Source organism: Megalops cyprinoides, chromosome 23 (assembly GCF_013368585.1).
Source record: "Megalops cyprinoides isolate fMegCyp1 chromosome 23, fMegCyp1.pri, whole genome shotgun sequence".
Classification (NCBI taxonomy): Eukaryota; Metazoa; Chordata; class Actinopteri; order Elopiformes; family Megalopidae; genus Megalops; species Megalops cyprinoides.
The window spans coordinates 6,019,435-6,039,778 of NC_050605.1; the positions used below are offsets into that span (position 1 = coordinate 6,019,435).

The window sequence follows — 20,344 nt, forward strand, 5'->3', positions numbered from 1 at the left end:
TAGTATAGTGTAGGATACTTCAGGTCTTTACTCTGCACATCCTAGAGCAGTGTTTCTCAATCCTACTCCTGGAGCCCCCCTGTCCTGCATATCTTCTACCGATTCTTGCTCCAAACATACCTGATTGAAATTGCTCTCAATGCTCTTGATTAAATCAGGTGTGCTCAGCTAATCAAAAGTGCCACTGATGAGTTCAGTCAGGTAGGTAGAGCAGGGAAAGATGGAAAACCTGCGGAGCAGGGGGGCCCCAGGAGCAGGATTGAGAATCAGTGTCCTAGAGTATAGTGCTGGATACTCCAGTCAGTCTATCTGCATCTTGCAGTATAACTCAGCATACAGTGTGTGCATTTGCAAGCTCTGTGCTCCTTGAACAGTCCTAGTGGAGCCACACAGATTTTTTTCCTCTTGTGGTAGCCGGGTTTTTTTATCCCCAGTTTCTTCGTGGCAGGAGGCCGTCTGTCTGTAAGGACCTCTCCGATTCGTCGGTCTGTTTGTGACGAGCCGTCAGACCGGTCTCTCTGTCTCAGAGCAAGGCTCTGATTGGTCTGATTTTGCAGGCCTTGATTTGAAATCGTGATAACAACTGTAACTTGATTATAGGGCAGCGGATAAATGCATCTGCTCAGCTGGCTGTTTTTTTCCCATCTGCTCTCTGCTCAGTAAATGCTTGTGTTAGACGCTTTTGGCTTTTAGGTTAACGGTGCAAACAGCAGGTGCTGCGGAGTCATCACACCGCCGTCACGTGTGTTTTCAAGGAGGAGGATAGAAGAGACGTTCTATTCTGGCACAGGCTACCAGACAAAGACATTACACAGTGCGAGATTAGCGGGACATTAGATACATCACCACGATACAGGCAGACAGTCAGATGCATTGATTCATTGTTTGGAACTGTTGGTGAAGAAACCAGATGGAGCCGGAGGGTGACCTGTACCAGGTGGGCGTGGAGTCCCTTAGGCACCCACAGCTGCTGTGTCCTCAGCCTGTCTGGAGCGGGGTTAAACCCTCTCCGTTTCAGCTCTGAAAGGCTTTTAAATTGGTTTAAACAGCACTGTGCAGCGTCCGCTAGGGAAGAGAGGGGAGCACTGAGGAACAGTTGTTAACAACAGTCCAGCAGTGTTCAATGGAGGGGTGTTTTCAATCGGAGCTGTCATTGACCTGACACGTAGGTCCCGGATAAGGAGGTTCCGGCTTTTACAGAGAGGGAGAAGGGAGGAGGGGGGTATGAGGGAGGGGGGTGAGGCGAAATAAGAGAGAGAGAGGGAGAGGGAGAAGAAGATGGAGAGAGAGGCAGAGAGAGGGAGAAGAGGAGTGAGAGAAAGAGGGGGAGGTAAAAACGGGCAAAGCTGGAGAGAGAGGGAGGCAGAGAAAGAGAAAGTGAAGGAGGGAGAAACAGACAGAAATGGAGAGGTAGAATGAAGGGAGAATGCAGGGAGAAAGAGAGAGGTGGGGAGAGCGGGAGGTAAAGAGGGAGAGAGAGAGAGAGAGAATGAGAGCGAGAGAGAGAGAGAGAGTGTGAAAACGCTCCACGCTCCATGTGAACATGCTCCACGTGTCCACTGTCCTGGCAGCTCGGGAGGTACATCTGGGGGGCTCTCACACTCCCCAATCCAGAGCCGCTGAGTCTCTCCCCCCGGGCAGGCTCCGGAGCCTAACGCGGAGCAGAGTGAGATTTGGAGGCTGTGTTTGGGGGTGCGCTGGAACAGCATCAGGGGAAAGCTGAGCGGATTGGCTGCGGAGCAAGACAGAGGCGGCTGGGGTACGGCTGAGGCTCCAGCTCCTGCTGTTCCTGAACTCAACCCCACTGCTCGCACCGCCAACGACCTCACAGAGCGCTCGCCGCTGCCCCCTGTAGGACTTCTGAGATATCGCACCCTCCAGCGGACCTCAGGACAGCTGAAGCTAAAACGAATCCCCGCCCTCTGTGTGCATTGAGGCCCTGGGTTACTGAGGGTTCACGCGAGCTTGGCCGTGGGGTGCCTGTAAGGAACGAGGAGACATGGTGGAGGTTTGGGACTTCTGTCTCCTCAGAGGAGATTAACACCTCACATCTTTTCTGTTCTAAACTGAGCCTCAGCTGGGCAACTGACAACTACCTTGGCTGGGACCAGTGCCCCCTAGTGATCGGATGATTTGATTGGGTGATTGAGATTGGGCTCGCGGCGACGCAGGGAGCGGATACAGTTTCACGTGAACGCCTCGTGCGCGCCCACGGCCCTTCAACTCCGCGGCGGGCTGGATATCAGGGAAGCGTGCAAGATGAAAGAAACGCTCTCTCAGGCCAGGGGAAGAAACACGCTGCCGCTAAGAGCCGCCGCATAAATCATCTAATCAGCGCGTGCACCGGGCGCCCGTCCCGCAGGAACCGCCGTCCGGCAGACACGCAGCCACCGCGTTCCGTTTATTACATAATTTATGCCTCAGCTCTGGCGCGGTTCAGCCCCCCCTTCCTTTAGTGGTGTGTTTGCACAAGTCTCTCCCTCCGTCTCCTGGGGACCGCAAATAAGACTCAGAAACGTTACGGCTCCCAGATCACATGTTGTGGCTGTGTGTTTCTGGGGGCGAGTGTGGTTTGGTGTGGGAGTGTTTGCGGATCTGTGGCAGGCACATACACACACACACACACACACACAAACGCATACAAACCTCAAAAAGAAGTTATTAACTACAGCTGTTTGTTTACAGATCACTCACCTGCCAGTGCACCGTGGCAGTGATTAAAAAGAGGAAACATACAATCATGAAAGCAATTTCACGCTAATTTATAGCACGCGTGCAGCCCGTATGACGGTTGTAAAAAAAAGCTGTAAAAAGAGCCCTCGAGGTGCGTCTGGCCAGCCAGGAGGGCGTGGGGTGTTATTGGGCGATTATAAAGCAAGGGGCTGGGTTTTAGGGGGTCCTCAGTAAGCGGCTGGTTCCAGCTGCTGCCGCTCGTGCGGAGGCCTGAAGATGATGTTGTGCTAGCTGGCCAACGTTTGTCAGTACACCGAAGACCGCAAAAGGTCCATGCATGAGGTAAAAGTGTGTACGGGTGTGAGAGAGGAGACGAGGACCCGCAATCCAATCCACAGCCAAAGCCACAATGATTGCGGTTATTAATCTTTACGGCGGGCAGGAAATCTATGGCTGCTGTTGTTTCATTCCTAGGGCGGAATGAAACCTACCCCACCTGGATTTCTGGACAGATAGAACCACCCCACCGGCCAGTTCTCTTTGCCTGCATCAGTGAGAGCGGTGATATGTTTTTACCCAGACGAATCACCATGACAGAAGGGGGGCGGGGCGGGAGGTGAGCTGGTGCTCTCCGGCTCTGCCAGGCGGGGACGCTCTGTCACGCGTCTGTCCCCGCGCCCTATCTGCTCTCGGCTCCCGGGGAGAGTCACGGTCTGATTAGGATCGCTGTTTCCCTGCCAGCTGCCTCGCCGTGACCCCCTATTCCCCTCCGGGCGGCTGGAGTGGGGGAGATAAGCGCAGGCGGAATGGGGCGTCCGCCGTTCGCCTTCGCCGTCCCTCGGACACGGACGTTACGCGCAGCCCTTCAAGTGGGGCGCGGTGTCACCGTGAGCATGTCCCGACAAGATGCAAGAGTTTACGGAAATATAAACGCGAGGCGACTTGCCGGCCTCTTGCAGCCAAGAGGGTAAAGTAAATGCTTGTGAGTGTGGCAGAGAACCAACCTTTCCTCTCTTTCCATGTCTATCCTGGCGGCAGGCACCGGGAACCTCAGCAGGGCCTGCATCATTTGAGAAAATCCACCCAGTTACCGAATCACACACATCCAGCACATGTCCCTCTCTCTCTGTGTCATACGGTCAGCATGCGGTTCTGTCCCGGTACAGGTGCAGTGCAGAGAGAGAAAAGAGGCACTGCGTTCCCGTGAAACGATGCTAAGTCACCGCAGCAGATTGAGACTCCCCAGTGAGTCACTGTCCAGCTATCCAAGACGGTGTCCAGAATAGACACAGAAACAAGGCCGCCTTTGTTCTGAGGGGATAATCACGTTCACATTGAACAAAGCCTCCGTTTCGATCGCGCACGCTAAGGCCTGCGCGTCTCTAGAGTGCATTCAAACGATACTTTAATCGCTTGCAGTCATTCTGGTCATTCTCTTTCTAAGCCCTCCAGTATCCCAGCATGCACTGCTGAAGGGGCCTTGGGTCCGATAGTGACTGCAAAAGCTGGGTTGCTGGGTAAGTAGGACGCACAGTCAGTCAGATTTGTGTTAAATATTTCGACAGGTGATTGATTTTGCCTGGGGGGGGGGGGGGGGGGGGGGGGGGTTGTTGGCTGTTAATGGAATTAGAAAAGGCCCCCCATGGTCACATTTGTCATGGGAGGGTGTTCCTAAGGTCAGTGTGTTAAGAGGTTCGTGTGGACGTGTAGAGCCGGTACAGCGGTCAGGCATGCTGTGAGCATCCACTTTTGTGTGTTAAGTGATGACTGTGAGGAATACCCTGCCATTGTCTGTGAGGGATGCTGGGGGGGTTGGTTTTTAGGGAGCTGTTCTGCCTCTCATCCAGTCCTCTCCGCTCGGTTGGTGGTCCTTGACCCTCAGAGTGCGTCCTTGTTGTCAAGAATGTGTCATTGGCGTGGTGCTAGAACGCTGAGTTAATGCAGACCAGAGCGTGAGTCAGAAAGAGATGACAACCTCAGGAGGAATCAAAGGCAGGGTCTGGAGTTCTGATTGCTGTGTGTATGTGTGTGTGTGTGTGAGTGTGTGTGTGTGTGTACAAGGGTATGTGTGTGTGCATGCATGTGGATGAGAGTTTGTAGGTTTAAATGTGCCTATATGTGTGTACTTCTGTGTGTGCATATTTATGTATGTATCTTTATGTTTCTCTCTGTGCATATTCGTATGTGTCTGTGAGCGTTGTATGTTTGCGTGAGTGCATGCTTGCTTGTTTGTCAGTTTATGTGTGACTGCATTACCATTTACTGTCTCAGACTGTCATTACTGTCTGAGTGTGTGCATGTTTGCATGTATCGGTTTATGTGTGAGCGTGTCCATGTTTGTTTCTGTGTATTGGTTTATTTGTGACTGCGCGCATGTTTATGCATGTGAGTGTGAGAATGTTTGTGTGTATCTGATGAATTTTGGCACAGTCTGCTGTTTGTTAAAGTGATGAGATGAATGCCTTTGTGACTGTTCAAATTGAGTCTTATGTCTGTCCTCATTTGCGTCTCTTTCATAGCCAGCTATGGTATAAACCAGAGTTCCTCCACATTACTAGACTCTACATTTTACGCTTGAACAGTTTAGCTCAATAGTGCAACTGAAGATTCCCGATGGGATTTGTGAGGCCTGATCATCAAGTCACCAGCATGGTGTTCCAAGTACTATACTCTTCTGGCCTCCCTCTGGTAGTGGTTGCTTTCTCAGTGGGAAGCTCAAAATCTAGCCTCCCTCTAGTAGGGGTCGCTCTCTCTGATGGGAAGCACAATTCCAACCTCCCCCCAGTACAGACTGCTGTCTCAGTTGGGTGCTCAGTTTCAGCCTCAACTGAGTCACTATCTCTTACAGTGGGAAGCCCAACTCCAGCCTCCCTCCAGTAGGGGTCGCTCTCTCTCACAGTGGGAAGCTGAGGCCACCCACTTGCCCTGACAGGATGCTGAGCTCTGCAGCTTGGCAGTGCTGTGCCAGGTTCATGTTCTCGCTGTGCCGGGGACACTCAGGCCCCTCTCCTTGGGGAAGGCATCTCTCAGTCCTGTGACTTCCTCATTCTTTTGCAGAGAGAGTGAGAATGAGAGAGACAAAGATGGAGAGAGGCAATTAAATTGGGATTTGAGAGGCTCACAGAGCGAGACAGTGTCGCAGCTGCCGTTCCAGCCATGTCGCGGGCCCAGAACATTCCGTCTCTGCCTGGGAACCCGTGGGCGAGTCGGGGGACTTTTCTAACGGGACATTCCTGTCCAGTGACCCCCGCTCCCAGACGTAGGCCCTGCAGTGTTACAGGGACCTTGTTAGCTCCCATGATCTGCAGACACATCCCAGGAATGTTTTCTTCTCAAATAGCAGGGGAACAAGGGGTCACAACATTCCCTGATTCTGGGCTCTTGGGAGGGCAGGCAAAAAGAATTCCACCTCTTAACCCGCTGCTGCCCGCATGGTACGGCCACGAGAATTCCACCTCTTATCCCCCCTGCTGTTCACTTGGTACAGTCCACAGAATTCTTCACCTTAACTCCCTTACCATACTGCCCACGTGGTACAGTCGAGAGCATTCTCCCCCATCAACCTCATACTGCCCACATGGTACGGTCATGCGGTCATGAGAATTCTTCATCAATACCCCCCCCCCCCCCCCCCCCCCCCCCACCAGCATGATCCTAGGGATGTGCATTTCAGTTCTGTTAAAAAAATTCAGTGTTCTGGGGCTCCCGAGATCAGATATTCTAACAAACGAAACTCGCTTTCATATCCCCAGGCTCTGCGTGAAGCTCCCATTCTGCCTGTGGAAATGCTGACTCACCGCAAAGGTCTCAGCTCTCTCACAGTCCCGGGGAGGACGCTTCATAACAAGCCTGAAATATCTGACACTTTTTTGCAAGTTTTTCGGGTCTCCTCTACAAATAATGTTCATTAACAACACACTGACCCAATCCAATTCACAGACCACCGATCTCATGGTTAAATAATGACTAAAAGAGTATTTGGTCTCCTTTCTATATGATACACCACTGTGAATCCCCCCAGTTAACCATCGTCTGCCCACATGGTAGAGTAATGTATTGTGCATAGAAGTGTAACTTCAGGGCTCTACTGGGGAAAACCCAACATCAGTTGGCTCAGACTGCAGCCCAGTTAGTACAGAACTGTGATAGGGGAAAATGGGGGTCCTACCATAGTCCAAATGATGAGAGAGGGGTGAAATTAATCTTTTTTTTGCAATGGGGGGGGGGGGGGGGGGGAACCTTATAACAGCTACCGTTGTGTGACATATTATACCATGGCTAGAGGTGAGAGTGTTGCATTGTTGGTCCCCAATACAGATGTTCCTACACAGACTCCAGAATAGATATCCCTACAGTCTATGTAACACAGATCGCAGTACAGATGTCTCTACACTTTGTGCAAGACAGATCCCAGTACAGATGTCTTTACAGTCTGTGTAACACAGATCCCAGTACAGATGTCTCTACAGTTTGTATAGCACAGATCCCAGTACAGATGTCTCTACAGTTTGTGTAACACAGATCCCAGTACAGATGTCTCTACACTTTGTGTAAGACAGATCCCAGTACAGATGTCTTTACAGTCTGTGTAACACAGATCCCAGTACAGATGTCTCTACAGTCTGTGTAAGACAGATCCCAGTACAGATGTCTCTACAGTTTGTATAGCACAGATCCCAGTACAGATGTCTCTACAGTTTGTGTAACACAGATCCCAGTACACGTGTTCCTATACCTTGTATAACACATTTCCCAGTACAGATATTTCAGCATCTTGTGGAAAACAGACGCCAGTACAGATGTACAGTGTGTGCAGCAAATGCCTCTTAGTGGTTTTGGTGCATTGCAGATACCTGTACCTGTATCATGTGAACACTGAGTAAAGTATATATTTATATATATATGTATTTAAATGTATATAGTGTGTACCATATATATACATACACATGTACAAATAGTATGTATTGATGCATTTGTATTTCATATTGTGCTGCACAGTTGTTCTTAGTTAGCTAGCTGCACTTAATATTGTACATGACTACTTTGGCAAGACTGCTTTCCTTTGTCCTGCCAATAAAGCATAAGTGAATTTGAATTTGAAAGACTCTGTGAGAGTGCATGTTTATGTGTGGACAAGAGTTGGGAGTGTAAACACCTCCCCAGGCAGCTGCACTGTGCTGGTGGGATTCTGAGGTCACTTCCTGTGATGTACAGGTCAGGAGTCCAGGCGTACTTCCCGTCAGGAGACATTACCATTAGGGCTTCTACAAATTTGTGCACCTTAGCATGGCTGAAGACTTCAGGTGATAGAACTCTGGTATGAACAATGCAAAGGCAGAACTTTCAATGCAGATATATAGAATTTGCCATCTTGGATATTACAATATCTTTGTAAAGAGTCTGAGGTCACTTCCTCTGCTGTGCAGGTCAGGAATCTGAGGTCACTTCCTGTGGTGTACAGGTCACTGAAATGAGTTGCAGACTCTTGTGGAAGAATCTGGAGGGTCTGTAAAGTGAAACCATGTGTGCTCTGACAGACTCCCTTAGGAATTACCTTCCTGGGAAAATCTACCCAGACCAGGACCAGACTGAAGTGAGGTCTGATTGGCTGATGCGTGGGGGGCGGGCAACAACAGCCATAAGCAGCCATTAAGCCCACTCTGCCTTCTACTGAACCACCTCCTGAACTGCATACAGTCTGCAATTACACACACACACATCAATCACACATGCACACACTCACAGACACACTACAATTACACTCTGGGCTTTCTCTTTTGCTTTCTTTTATACACACACACACACACACACACACACATATACACACATACTAATTACACAAAGAGGGACACAGCAATTTCTTTTACACAAACTCTCTTTTCTCTTTCATGCACACTGGAATTACTCTCTCACACACACACACACACACACACACACCTCACCACAGGCACACACTGCAGTTGCGAACAACATAGTAACTGCAGTTATACACATACTCGCAGTAAGATAATGCCAGCGTGCACACATTTATACATACGCACACACACACCTTTAACAGCTTGTGTTAACCACACTGCCCCCTGGTGGAATTCTGGGAAAGAATTTATGTGCTTGTGACATATTTGTCACAAATTTTCTAAACATATATGTAATAAACATATCAGAGGCTACACAACAGCTTCTGAAACATGTGCTACATTTATTATTATTATTATGGTATATCCTTATATTATTAGTGAAGTTTATAAAAGTAAACGTAAATGGTATTTTTATTGTTATTAGTTTTTCTTCTTCTTGAGGTCCATTTGCTTATATAACTCTGCTGTTCGTACTTAGTACAAAGTATTGGAGTGCAGTACAGTGTATTGTCTGTTGTAGTCATTGTCTTTTAGCAGCATAGTAGCTTTTGTGTAGTCTTTCAGTTTGTTTTGGTTAGTTGTAGATTTGTTATATGGAGTTTTGTAGTAGCAGTAGTTGATTTAATATAATGTTTCAGTTTGTTTTGTTTAATTATAGATATATTGAGTTTTCTAGTAGCAGTTGCAGATTTATTGTAACATTTCAGTTTGTTTTACTTAGAGATACAGTTTGGTAGTATTATTTCGCTGTGGTTTAGATCTTAAGTCCACACCGTTTATTGTTTTGGTATGTTTTATGCAGCAGCTGTCTTGATATCATACAAGCAAACACAGCCCACAGCATGAATTGTTTCATGGTACCATACACAGGGTGTATAGACAGACTGTTGGTTTCATTATTGATGACAGCCACATCCTCCATTGAAAGCAGCATGTTCTGCAACCGGAATAATAATCAGTGTTTATTAGGATGTAATTGGCTGTGCATTGGAAGGATGTTATTAACAATGTAAAAGTATATAATGGCAGAGAGAATGGGAGCTGTGGTGTTGTGGATCACTTATGTCTTATGGTGGAGTATGTCTATTATGTATTAACGATGGACTGACCCTTTGTGTCTGATCAGCGTGTGGGTGTCGGTGCTAGACATTGTATGCTTCTGCCTAAGTTTGTCTTAGTCTGGGTTTGCCTTCTCTTTTAGCGTGTTTGTTTCACTAAATCTGTGCTTGTCTGTCTGTCTGTCTGCATCTGTCTCTCCCCGACTGACTGGCTGTAGGTGTGTGGAATAGTAGCTATAGTCTGGGAATGTACAGCAGAGGATGCACGATTACAGCTTTGGCGTTGATGTAGCCCTTATGATAGCGATCATGATTTTTCTATGAGTTAGTCTGCTGCAAGTTCCCCACAACTCCTTTTTAAAATTCTCTGTGTGCGTGCAGGAATCGTACTCCAGCCGGGCAGTTTAGATCTCCGAGAGCGGCAGTGTTGGTGATGCTTATGAATGACGACAGTTTCGCCTGCGAGCTCCCTGGAGGCGCAAGCCTCTCTCTCTCTCTCTCTCTCTCCCGCCCTCCCTCCCTCTCCAACGTGTCACCAAAACGCGCTTGGCGTCGGGTTCCGCAACGCCAAGCCCGTGAGCTGCGAGCTCATTAATGACGAGCACTCTCAGCCGCCGGAGGAAAAGAGTAACGGCTCAGCAGCTTGGCGTTTCAGCGGCCGTCTCGTCTCTTGAGAAGGAGAGCGGGAGAATGGAGACGAGGGGATCAAGGGATAAGCGTACTTTGGGGGGAGGAAGAGTGTGAGGACTAATTGAACTGTGCGGAGAGGAAGAGAAGAGGGGGGTTTATTTGGTCCATCTGTAGAGACCGAGCTGCCAATCAAAACACATAAATACAAGGAGTGGAAGGAAAATGGGCGGCTTCATATAGAGGGAAGCAGCGTGATTTTGTACGTCCCTAAGTTACATTCTGCTAGACCTCAGAACACACCAGTGAGGAAATACAGGGACTAGCCTGGTAAGCGTAGCAATGATTGTAGCTGTGCCCTGAGGTGGTGACTCATACTACAACTCCATGATTCCTCGTGTGGCCTAGCTGCCTGCTCCGACTCCAGCAGTTTCACCGTGGCCAACTCATATAGTGTGTCAGGTTCATTCACAGTGCACTTGCTAGCGATATTTTAAAAAAATGCTGCAACGTGTACTCCAGGCAGCCAGATTCAGACCAGGTTCAAGTCTGCGCTGGGATCTTAAGAGCAGAGTACTTAGCTTCAGTTTGCTCAAGTAAATATCTAGTTGTATTGATAATATGTATGCTGTGCAGTTTGACTGCATCTGCCTGTGTGTGTGTTTGTGTATGTGTGTGTTTGTGTGTATGTGTGTATATATATATGTGTATATATATGTATGTGTGTGTGTGTGTGTGTTTGTTTGTGTGTGTGTGTGTGGCTCTGTGCGTGTGTATGTGTGACTGTTTCTCAGTTGTTATGACCCACCCCCACTACATCCTTAACTGATGCTAATATGAAGTCTGATGGTAGCTTCAATGTAGGATATATCAAGATAACCTTGTGCGTGTCTATCAGTGAACGCAAGTTTGTGGGATTGAGGTAGTCAAAGTCCAAGCTGACGACAGCAAGCCCAGGGACCGGGTGCGTGTCGGCATTCCACAGTCTGAGGGACAGTGAGCACACATTCGGCAACAGGGCTCCTATTCGTAGACGGCATCTGAAGGGACTGTTTCTTCTTTTCTTTGGTTGTGGTTATTTTAGAAAATGTATCCGCTGTAGTGACAACTCATATTAATGTTGCTGTAGTGCTTTTAAATCCATTGTTTTGGCAGTCCTGTATTTTTGTGGTCGTGCCAATACAGCACCTTTGAATTAGAATTACATTGGCTATCCCTTGCAGCGGAAGCCCAACTGTGTTGGACAAGGCAATATGACCCAATTTTTTTTTACAGTGGCATCCAAACACTGAGCTGATGAAAATAGATATTCGCTCCCAAAAACGCTCATGTTGCACTGTGCAGAAACACTGCTCAGATCTGCAGAGGAAATAAAAAAAGTACCCAGAAAAGTACCATTCAAACCCAGAACCCCGGCAGCATGTGGCAGAACGGCCAAACGAAAGCCGCCACTAAATGGCCACTTGGGAATGTGAGAGTCTGAATTGATGAGAGCAGGCCGCTCGGCCCAACCGTGTCTGCCTCTCCGAAAAACCAGAACGCCTTGAGCCACCTGGAGGGCGTTGGCACCACTTTTGGTTGCTCCCCCTTTGAGAAGTGAGGAAGAGCACAAAGCATGGTTAAGTAAGAACATTCATTTAAATATGGGGAATGTGTCCACCCCTGAGTCTCTAACCTCGGCGGGGAGGGGAGGGGGGAGGTCTTTACCGCGCTTTAGAGACTGTGTTTAGAGAGCCGTCTCCACGGCGCGACGCTGTGGCGTTCTGACTGTTCGCGTCTGCTCTGGTCTGGAACACTCTGTCCTCACTCTCACATCTCGCGGAAAGACAGATAACTGAGGAGAACGAGGGCGGGGTGAGGGGGTTCTGAACTGTGGAGGAAAATAAAAGGACTGTGGGTGGTGGAGGGGGGGGCGTGGGGGGGGGTGACGGGGTGGAGGGGGGTTGTTGGGGTCCTGGTGATTATCCTCTCCATTCCCAGACTCCGCTCTGTTGACACAGTGGAGCTGGCTTCAGGGGTCTGTGAGCGTTCGTTGTCCAGGTTAGAGCAGCTGGGCGGCTAACTACACCCCCCGAAACCTCCCTAGCGTAGCACTGAACTGTCTCCACTCGATCTGCGCTGAGGAAGTGGGTGTGCTGTCTACTGGCGGGATGAGCAGGAGGAGGTGTTAAAATGATGAAACACACACCTCTGTAGGAAAGAGTCCTGTACTGTTCAGTTTTCCATTACGCCACCGAGCCCTGGACTCAGCAGGCATTTCTGAAACCCTGCAGGGTGCCACTACGCTGTGCTGCTTCCACAGGAACAGAGTTACAGGCCTGAGAGGAAACCAGGGGTCTGCAGGAGAATGAAGGGAGGCTGGAGGCCAGAGCAGACTACCCAGAAAGTGTTTCATTATTTGAAGTTCCAAATGAAGACTCGGGAGGATAATTGTCAGACAATCCATACACAATTAACTAAACCAAGACAAACCGGTCCCTTCCGTGACTATAAAAATCCCGCTTACCACTTCCTCTTTGCATCAGCTGTTCACAGCATCCCTCCTCCATCCCACCTCCCTGTTTATGATGTCCACAGTTGGGCTGAGCAGCGTCGGCCCACGGACAGGTGCAATCCTTTTGTTGGACTCCCAGCCAAATAATGTGCCACTGTAACCATGTCAAACGCAGTTCATATCTCCTGACTGACAGCTGCCGTAAACACGAATAAACTATGTCTGGAATGAAAGCTATGAAGTGGCCAGAAAATGCAGAAGTAGGCGTGTTAGTGTGAATTGGTGAATGGGGCCCAGGTGTGCCCAGTGTTGCGCACGCTGTTAGACATATGTTCGGAGTGTGAAGGTGCGTGCTGTGGCAACGCTCCGCGGAAAGCGTGTGAAAGCGGCGCTGTGAAGGCCTGCAGGTGCAGGACAGGCCAGCAGCCAGACGGGGGCGATTTGGAAGCCCTCCATCCAATCGCTGGCATCGAGAACGGCCCCCGGCTTCCGGCGGGGCCCGCGGCAGAACAATAGCTCAGCTGGGACGGCGCTGGGAAGGTCGCGGCTCGCTCGGCGGGCCCACGTGTTAAAGCCATATTCTCGCAACAGGAGTCAACAGGAAATGCAAAGGATTGTGGGAGGGGAGGGGGCTGCTGATGCGGATGGATGTGTGTCCCACACACGCTCCTCTCTCTCTGAGTGAAAATCGATCGAGAGAATGTGGACAACCCAAAGGAAAAAATCCGCTGTGTCCTGCCAGTCATGATGTAAATTTTTAGGATATGATTCCACTCAAATTCATACCATATTAATCAACAGGGACTATCTGTTAAATAATACAGCAGGACCAGACTGTTACTAAACATGACACACTGATGAATCCTTCTATAAAATCATATCCCAAAATGTCTGTGTCTCATATACTGCCTGTTTGAAAATCAAGTAGTTTAATAACTCTGCCATAGCGTGGACTAATATTGTCTCAATCGCTTATGAATATATTGCAGCATATTTTTTTCCTAAAAAGCAGGAAAGACTATGCAGTGTTCTTTAATCTCCTTTTTTCCCCTTGAGACCCAATCAGCTCATACACCCTATGACCAGGGCCCAGTGATTAGATATCAACCTTAAAATGTATCGGATGACACCCCCTTTAAAGGCCAGTGACTTTCTTTGACTTATTAGTGCTTTGATTCTCATTTAAAATGTATGCCTAATTGGAGCTTGAGCTTCAATTTAAAGTTTTATGGAAAAAAGTCCATTTTAAACTGAACCCCAGGACAGTAACAGCCAGTGAACCTTGCAAGGCTGATTAATAAAATCCTGGGTCCAATCAGAATCTTTCCTAGAATTTTATTTTCTCAGAGAGTATCTCCAGGTGGCTTATAAGAGGCAAGGCTCGGAGGTGACTTATGGAGAGAGACAGTGATCATGTCATGTGACCCTTAGCAGCCTATCAATAATGCATACTCATTTTAACCACTCGGCATTTCAGCTAATGGGCACATTTGAACGTAACAGGAGTCCATTATGATTGAGTACTGGGTCCTGACGCTGGCTTAAACCTCTGCCCTAATATCTCGTCGCTCACTCTGGTTTTCTCTCTCTCTCTCTCTTTCTCTCTCTCTTTCTCACTGTCTCCCTCTCTCGCTGCCCCGTCCCCCCGGCAGAACCACGAGAAGGAGACGGCACTGCACTGCGCGGCCCAGTACGGCCACTCGGAGGTGGTGTCGGTGCTGCTGCAGGAGCTGACGGACCCGACCATGCGCAACAGCCGCAGCGAGACGCCGCTGGACCTGGCGGCGCTGTACGGCCGGCTGCAGGTGGTGCGCATGCTGGTCAACGCCCACCCCAACCTCATGACCTGCAGCACGCGCAAGCACACGCCGCTCCACCTGGCCGCCCGCAACGGACACCGCGCCGCCGTGCAGGTGCTGCTGGAGGCCGGCATGGACGTCAACGTCCAGGTGAGCTGCGGAGGGGGCAGGGGCAGGGGCAAGGGGGGGGGGGGGGGGGGGGGGGGTCAGGTAAGGAGACGGGAGGAAGGGTTCAAACCCTCATGAGATGAGGCAGGAGGGGAAAGGGTGGGTGCAGCAACACCATTGTTAAAATGACCTGATTTGGCTTGCTAGCGTTATGAGCAGTCTTGTAGAAGCAAGCCCTGGAAGCTTACAGCGTCTTCACTTAGAGCAACCAGAGAAAGATCACTATCACTCATGTATATGTATAACTTCGTGAAGAAGGGGAGTGGTTTCTGTGTTTGAAACTACTTACTTACTTACTTACTTCATACTTTATTGCCCCCTTAGGGAAATTTGTCTTGGACTCAGTGCTGCGCACATAAAATGCCTTCACAGTTACAGTAAAATAAACTACATATAAATAGAAGGACAAGTGGGGAAGGGAAAGGCACATATTACTGGAGTGTATTACTTTATGTCAACAAGGAGCTGATTGATGTACATCAAAGAGGTATATGAAATCAACAATAAGTGGTCTAAATTATAGAGGCGTGAAATCACTGAGGAAATGGACTGTGTAGGTCGTAGCGGTACATGAACTCAGTAAAGAGCTGAATGGTATAAATCATGTCATTTGTTTTAAATCCGTGAGCCAGTGAATGGTACAGTGTAAGTCACTGAGGTATATGAAGTCAGGAAGGAGCAGAGTGGTGCTGCATGAGCCGCAGACATGTACAGTAGAGTCAGTAGAGAACGAGGGGCTGGGTAATGTTGTGGAACAGAGGGATGAATAATTTATCGGCATTGGGGAGTGAGAAAAGAACACGCGCGGCAGAGATGGCTTTGATTGCTGAGAGAAGGGTCGGCCATTACGGCACGTGCTCGGTGTTGCTCTGCGTCTGTGTCTGCTGAGCTGCACTGTGAAGCCCACCGTGGTGGCCGGGAGTGAGTGAAGGACCGCACCTTACAGTGGCCGCTGGCCCCAGGCCTGCCCTTTGGAGGGATGTGGGGAGAGACGTGTGGGGAGCGCTTTGATTCCCCGATTCAGACTGGGGTCTGTCTCCACCTGTTCCATGCTGCTGTTGAGGTCCTCTTCCTGTGTGTGCTTCCTGTCTTGTTGAACTTATCAGTCAGTATGCCAGCCATGTTTCCCCTGCTAACACTGGGGAGTGTTAAAAACAAACCCCGGGGAGTGTTAAAAAAGGGCCCCCTCAGAATGTGTGACACCCTCTCAGCAGACAGGTTCAGTCTGGCTTAGCGTGTAAGTGTGTGGTTAGTGCGACAGAGAGGAGAGGTGACAGAGAGGTGCATGCTGGGAGCGGAGGTAAGAGTGACAGGAGAGCCAGAGCTGCACTGGCGTGAGACTGGATGCTTCTGTATATGCTGCCATATGTTGGCGTGTGTACATGTGTGTGTGTCTGTGTGTGCATGTGTGGGGGTATGTGTGCATATGAGGGTTTGTGTGTGTGTGTGTGTTTGTGTTTTTGTGTGTGTGCGTGCATGAGAGGGTGTGTACGAGAGTGTGGGTGGATGTAACCACTGCATGTACAGATAATTAAAGCACAGTCCACCCTTTCAATCCTCACTGTGGAATGAATAATGAATTATGCATTACAAACAGGCGCTTCTACACTTTCTCTCTGGCTCTCTCTCTCTCTCTCTGTCTCTCTCTCTCGCTCTCTTTCTCTCTCTAGCTCTCCCTCTGTTTCGCTCTCTCAATGTGCCTCTCTTAGTTCAGTTCAATTCTGGCTTTAGCGTACAGGCGTATCAAGTGTACCCTTATGCTACCAAAGTGTATGTTGAAACAATAAATGGAGTGATAAAAGTTTAGATTAAAACAGCCATAGAGCTTAAATAAAATGAGATGAGTAAATGGGTCTCTGTATCACTCAGTCTCCCTCAGATGTGCACTGTGCTGCCAGTGCCACACACTCCCTGCTCTCTGTCTCTGAGAGGTGCTCTGAATCAGAGCGCATTTCCTTTATTTTGGGGAAGCGCGATGCCCCTGTCTCCCTGCGCTCTTCACATGCGGCCTGGAAACTCGGCTCCGTCTCCACCTTTTGAAAATGTCAGGAGTACGAGGGCGCACAAACCTGTTCTGTAAAGGCCGCCTGCCCCTCTGTCTCTGTCTCTGTCTGTCTGTCTGTCTCTCTCTCTCTCTCTCTCTCTCTTTTATGCTCTGTCTTTCACTGTATTCCCCACAGGGGGGAGCAGCAGCTGAGCCCATTGTAGTCTTTGTACAGCTGTCAGTGGGTATGGAGTCACGCACACACACGCACACACACACACACACAAATACTGTACACCCACACTCATTCATACTGTATACATGCACACACACATACTGTACACACTTACACATACACACACGCACGCATACTGTACACCTACACTCATACATAGCGTTCACATGCACGCACACATATGCATACTGTACACATACACACACACACACACACACACACACACACACACACACGCAAACACCCAAACAGGCCCTCCATTCTTAAAATGTGACCAAGCAGACCACCCCTCTGCTAGAGCTGAACTGGTGCAGTGGTTAGCATCGTATTAGATGGCCATGTCCACTCATAGGCCACTAGTGTTGAACCAGGAAGAACAGCAGGGCCAGTACCTTGAGCCTGCACCATTCCTGGGTATATGGATGTGGAAGGACAGACATGTGAACAGCCAGGCTGAGCTTGTTTAGCTGTGTGTGCTTTTAAACTCCAGCTCTGTGGTCCAGCCAGTCATTCGGGCTCTCTCCCTCTTGCTCTGTTTTCACCATGTGAAGGTGAAACTCGCTCATCTGTATGGAATGTCCCAGGAGAAGAGATACAGTCGCCAGGGGAAGCTTTACAGGGGCCTCTTCCTGATATGTCTCCTGGACAAGCTTGTTTTTGTTCACTTGAGGAAACACTCGAGGAAACATGTTTCCAAAGGTCTGGAAGAAGAGACAGAGTACAGAACTTTCTTGGTAGAAATTTCACCCCTGAAGACTAGCTCGATATGGTCCATGCGTCACCCCTGAAAACTGCCTTGGTATTGTCGTCTGGCATTATAAGGTCTGTATGTTGCCCCTGTGTACTGGCGTAGTGTTCTGGGTCCAATGCAGTTTCTCAAGTGATTTTGTACAGTTCAGCACTGCCTTGCTTGGTATTTGATAGTGCTAACATCCAAAAACTCACTGAAGGGTTCTCAAGAGATAACAGTTCAGTAGATTAGAGGAGCTTTTCATCCTGAAGCAGTTGCTGTGAGTATGAAGGCGCAAACACCCGGGTCTGGTAATGGTTATTGCGGTGGGGTTAATTTGGAAACAAGACTTTATCAGGCACTTCCACATGCTAATTAAAAACCTTTGGGCCACTTGACAAATTAAATGATCATTTCGTTTAATTTTTCGTTTATTTTCGTTTTTTATGACTAGAAAGACATCAGGTCTAAATGCGTTTTTAGTAGTGGTCAGAAATACTCCAAGTCACTGGGTAATGTGATGTCAGAGCAGTCTCTGTCTTCTGTGGTGGGAGTGAAGGATTGTGGGATACCAGTGTGTGGGAACGCCAAGTCTCTCCATGTGGACGTCCGGAGCTGTTCCAGGTCTTCAAACAGGCCCGAACTTCCTCTGTTTGTCTTCCTGCGTGTGAAATCGCAAACCGCCTCACGTCACACGTTGCCGGGGTCCCCACGGTGACAGCGCGCAGACATCAAGAGACCGGAACGTGCAACATGCTCAGTCCTCACCAAGCTGCAGGCCACCGCCGGGCAGAAGAGCCCGCCACAGCACCAGCTGACCCAGAGAAACAGATAGGAAGACAATCTCCAGCTGGCTTCAATTCCTGGAAACGAAGCGAGAGTGAATTGATTTCCTCTCTGTGACATCACCGCCCAATCGGCGCGGGAAATGGAACAGGAAGCGCTCCTTTGCTCGGCTTCCTGCCTCTTACGTGCTCCGGGCCCATCCTGAGAGCGGAGAGTGGAGCTTGGAGCGTTCCCGCTTTCGCTCGGAGCTGCCGCCCCGCTTGGTTCTCCCTTGACTCGGACCGGTCCAGCTGCAGTTTGCGGTGCTCCTGTACTGATTCTGGTCTTTTCTGCGACTGGGCCCGGACCCCTGGGATGGTTCTTTGGTCTGGCGACAGGCGCTGGTAATGCAGTGGTCACTGGAATCTGTTCGCTGGTATAGATTGGGTAACCGTAGGAGGGGCGGGGGTAGAGTACAATACACGCGTCTGTCTTAAGCTCTGGTCTGTGGCTGATAGCCTTGCTTGGGGATTCTGTGTTGAGTCAGTGAGTGAGTCACTGCTCCACAGTATATATCATACCTTTAAACAGAGCTATGCATTAAAGTAGTAATGTATTCCAATGTGCATTACAGCAGTGATGTAATTAGTTTTATTACAGCAGTACAGATTCCACTGTTATAGCAGTAATGTTCCTGTGCAGTAAAATGACAATGTGGTCCCAGTGTACAGTGGTTAGTAATATGATTCTAGCATGCAGTACAGTGTTAATGTCATTCTGGTATTCAGTAGCATGGTAATATGATTCTAGTGTGTGGTATAGTGGTAAAGCGACTCTAGTATGCCGTATAATGTTACTGTGATTCTAGTGTGTAGTACGGTGTTAATGTGATTCTTGTGTGCACAGTGGTAGTGTGATTGTCGTGTGCAGTATTGTCATAGTGTGCAGTACAATGGTAATGTGATACCAGTATGCACTATACTGGTAATGTGATTTTGGTGTGCAGTATAGTGGTATTCACTATATAATACAGTGGTATTCTAGCGTGGGTCAGTGAAGGTGGCTGAGGTGTGGGTTGTTTTCCCCAGTCAGTCGACAGGGGTGTAGGGGTGGGAGGATTAAGGACTGGAGGTGGGATTTGTTGTTGTCCATGTAAGAGCTGATAGGTTTACCCTGCTTTGTTTACAGATTACAATGGGCTCAGGGGAATAAAACGAACGCGTATTCAGTGCAGTTTGCTGGTATTACACTAGAATCGCTGACTGTTTTTTAGACACACATACATACACATATGCATGCACACATACACAGGCACACACCCACACACACAGATAGTAAATTCTTGCACCAACAGCAATTGTCAGTAACACTGAGAAGTGGCTTCACGCCTGAAGAGAAGCTGTTGTTCAGCATTCTTTGTACACATCTTTAAATTGACCTTTTGTGTTATTGATTTAAAGATGTTTTCTGTACCTAGAGTGAGGGGGAAAAGGGTTTTCTAAACTAAATCTCCCACTCTCTCTATATTTCTTTCCCTCCCCTTCTCTGACCTTGTCCCTCTGTGTCTATCATTCTCTGTCCCTATGACTTTCTCTTCACTCTTTTCTTTCTCTCTTCTTTCTGTCTCAATTTCTCTCTTTCTTTTTTGCGGGAATGTGAACCAAAGTCAAATGATGTGCTTTGTCAGACAAGCAAACAAAGCACTAGCAGTACTATGTTTGTAAGGGTTTTAGCAGTGTCTTTTCTGGGTTTCCCTCTTTGAATATGTACATTTGTTCTCTTTGGTTGGATTCTGCTTCCTGTTCCTGTTCTGTGGTTGTTGTTTTCAGTTCAGCTATTCAAATCTGACTTTATTTTAATTTTCTCTGAAAAACGAGGTCTTTTTTAGCAAAGTTTATATAAAGAACATTTAAAAGTCAAAGTCTCTCCCTCTTTCGTTCTCTCTTTCTCTCT

At 48.6% G+C, this 20,344-nt stretch overlaps 1 protein-coding gene across 6 annotated transcripts in view; it reads left to right on the plus strand.

Annotated features, from left to right (window-relative positions):
• Positions 1-20,344, plus strand: part of LOC118770441 (ankyrin repeat and sterile alpha motif domain-containing protein 1B-like) — a 199,911-nt gene that overhangs the window by 61,326 nt on the left and 118,241 nt on the right. For 5 of the 6 annotated variants that reach the window (XM_036518106.1, XM_036518103.1, XM_036518104.1 and 2 more), the window contains exon 4: positions 14,363-14,659. In XM_036518106.1, the coding sequence (XP_036373999.1) occupies positions 14,363-14,659 (297 nt within the window). Of the gene's footprint in view, positions 1-14,362; positions 14,660-18,701; positions 18,796-20,344 lie in introns of those variants that run through there. The other variant, XM_036518105.1, reaches the window with a different exon arrangement.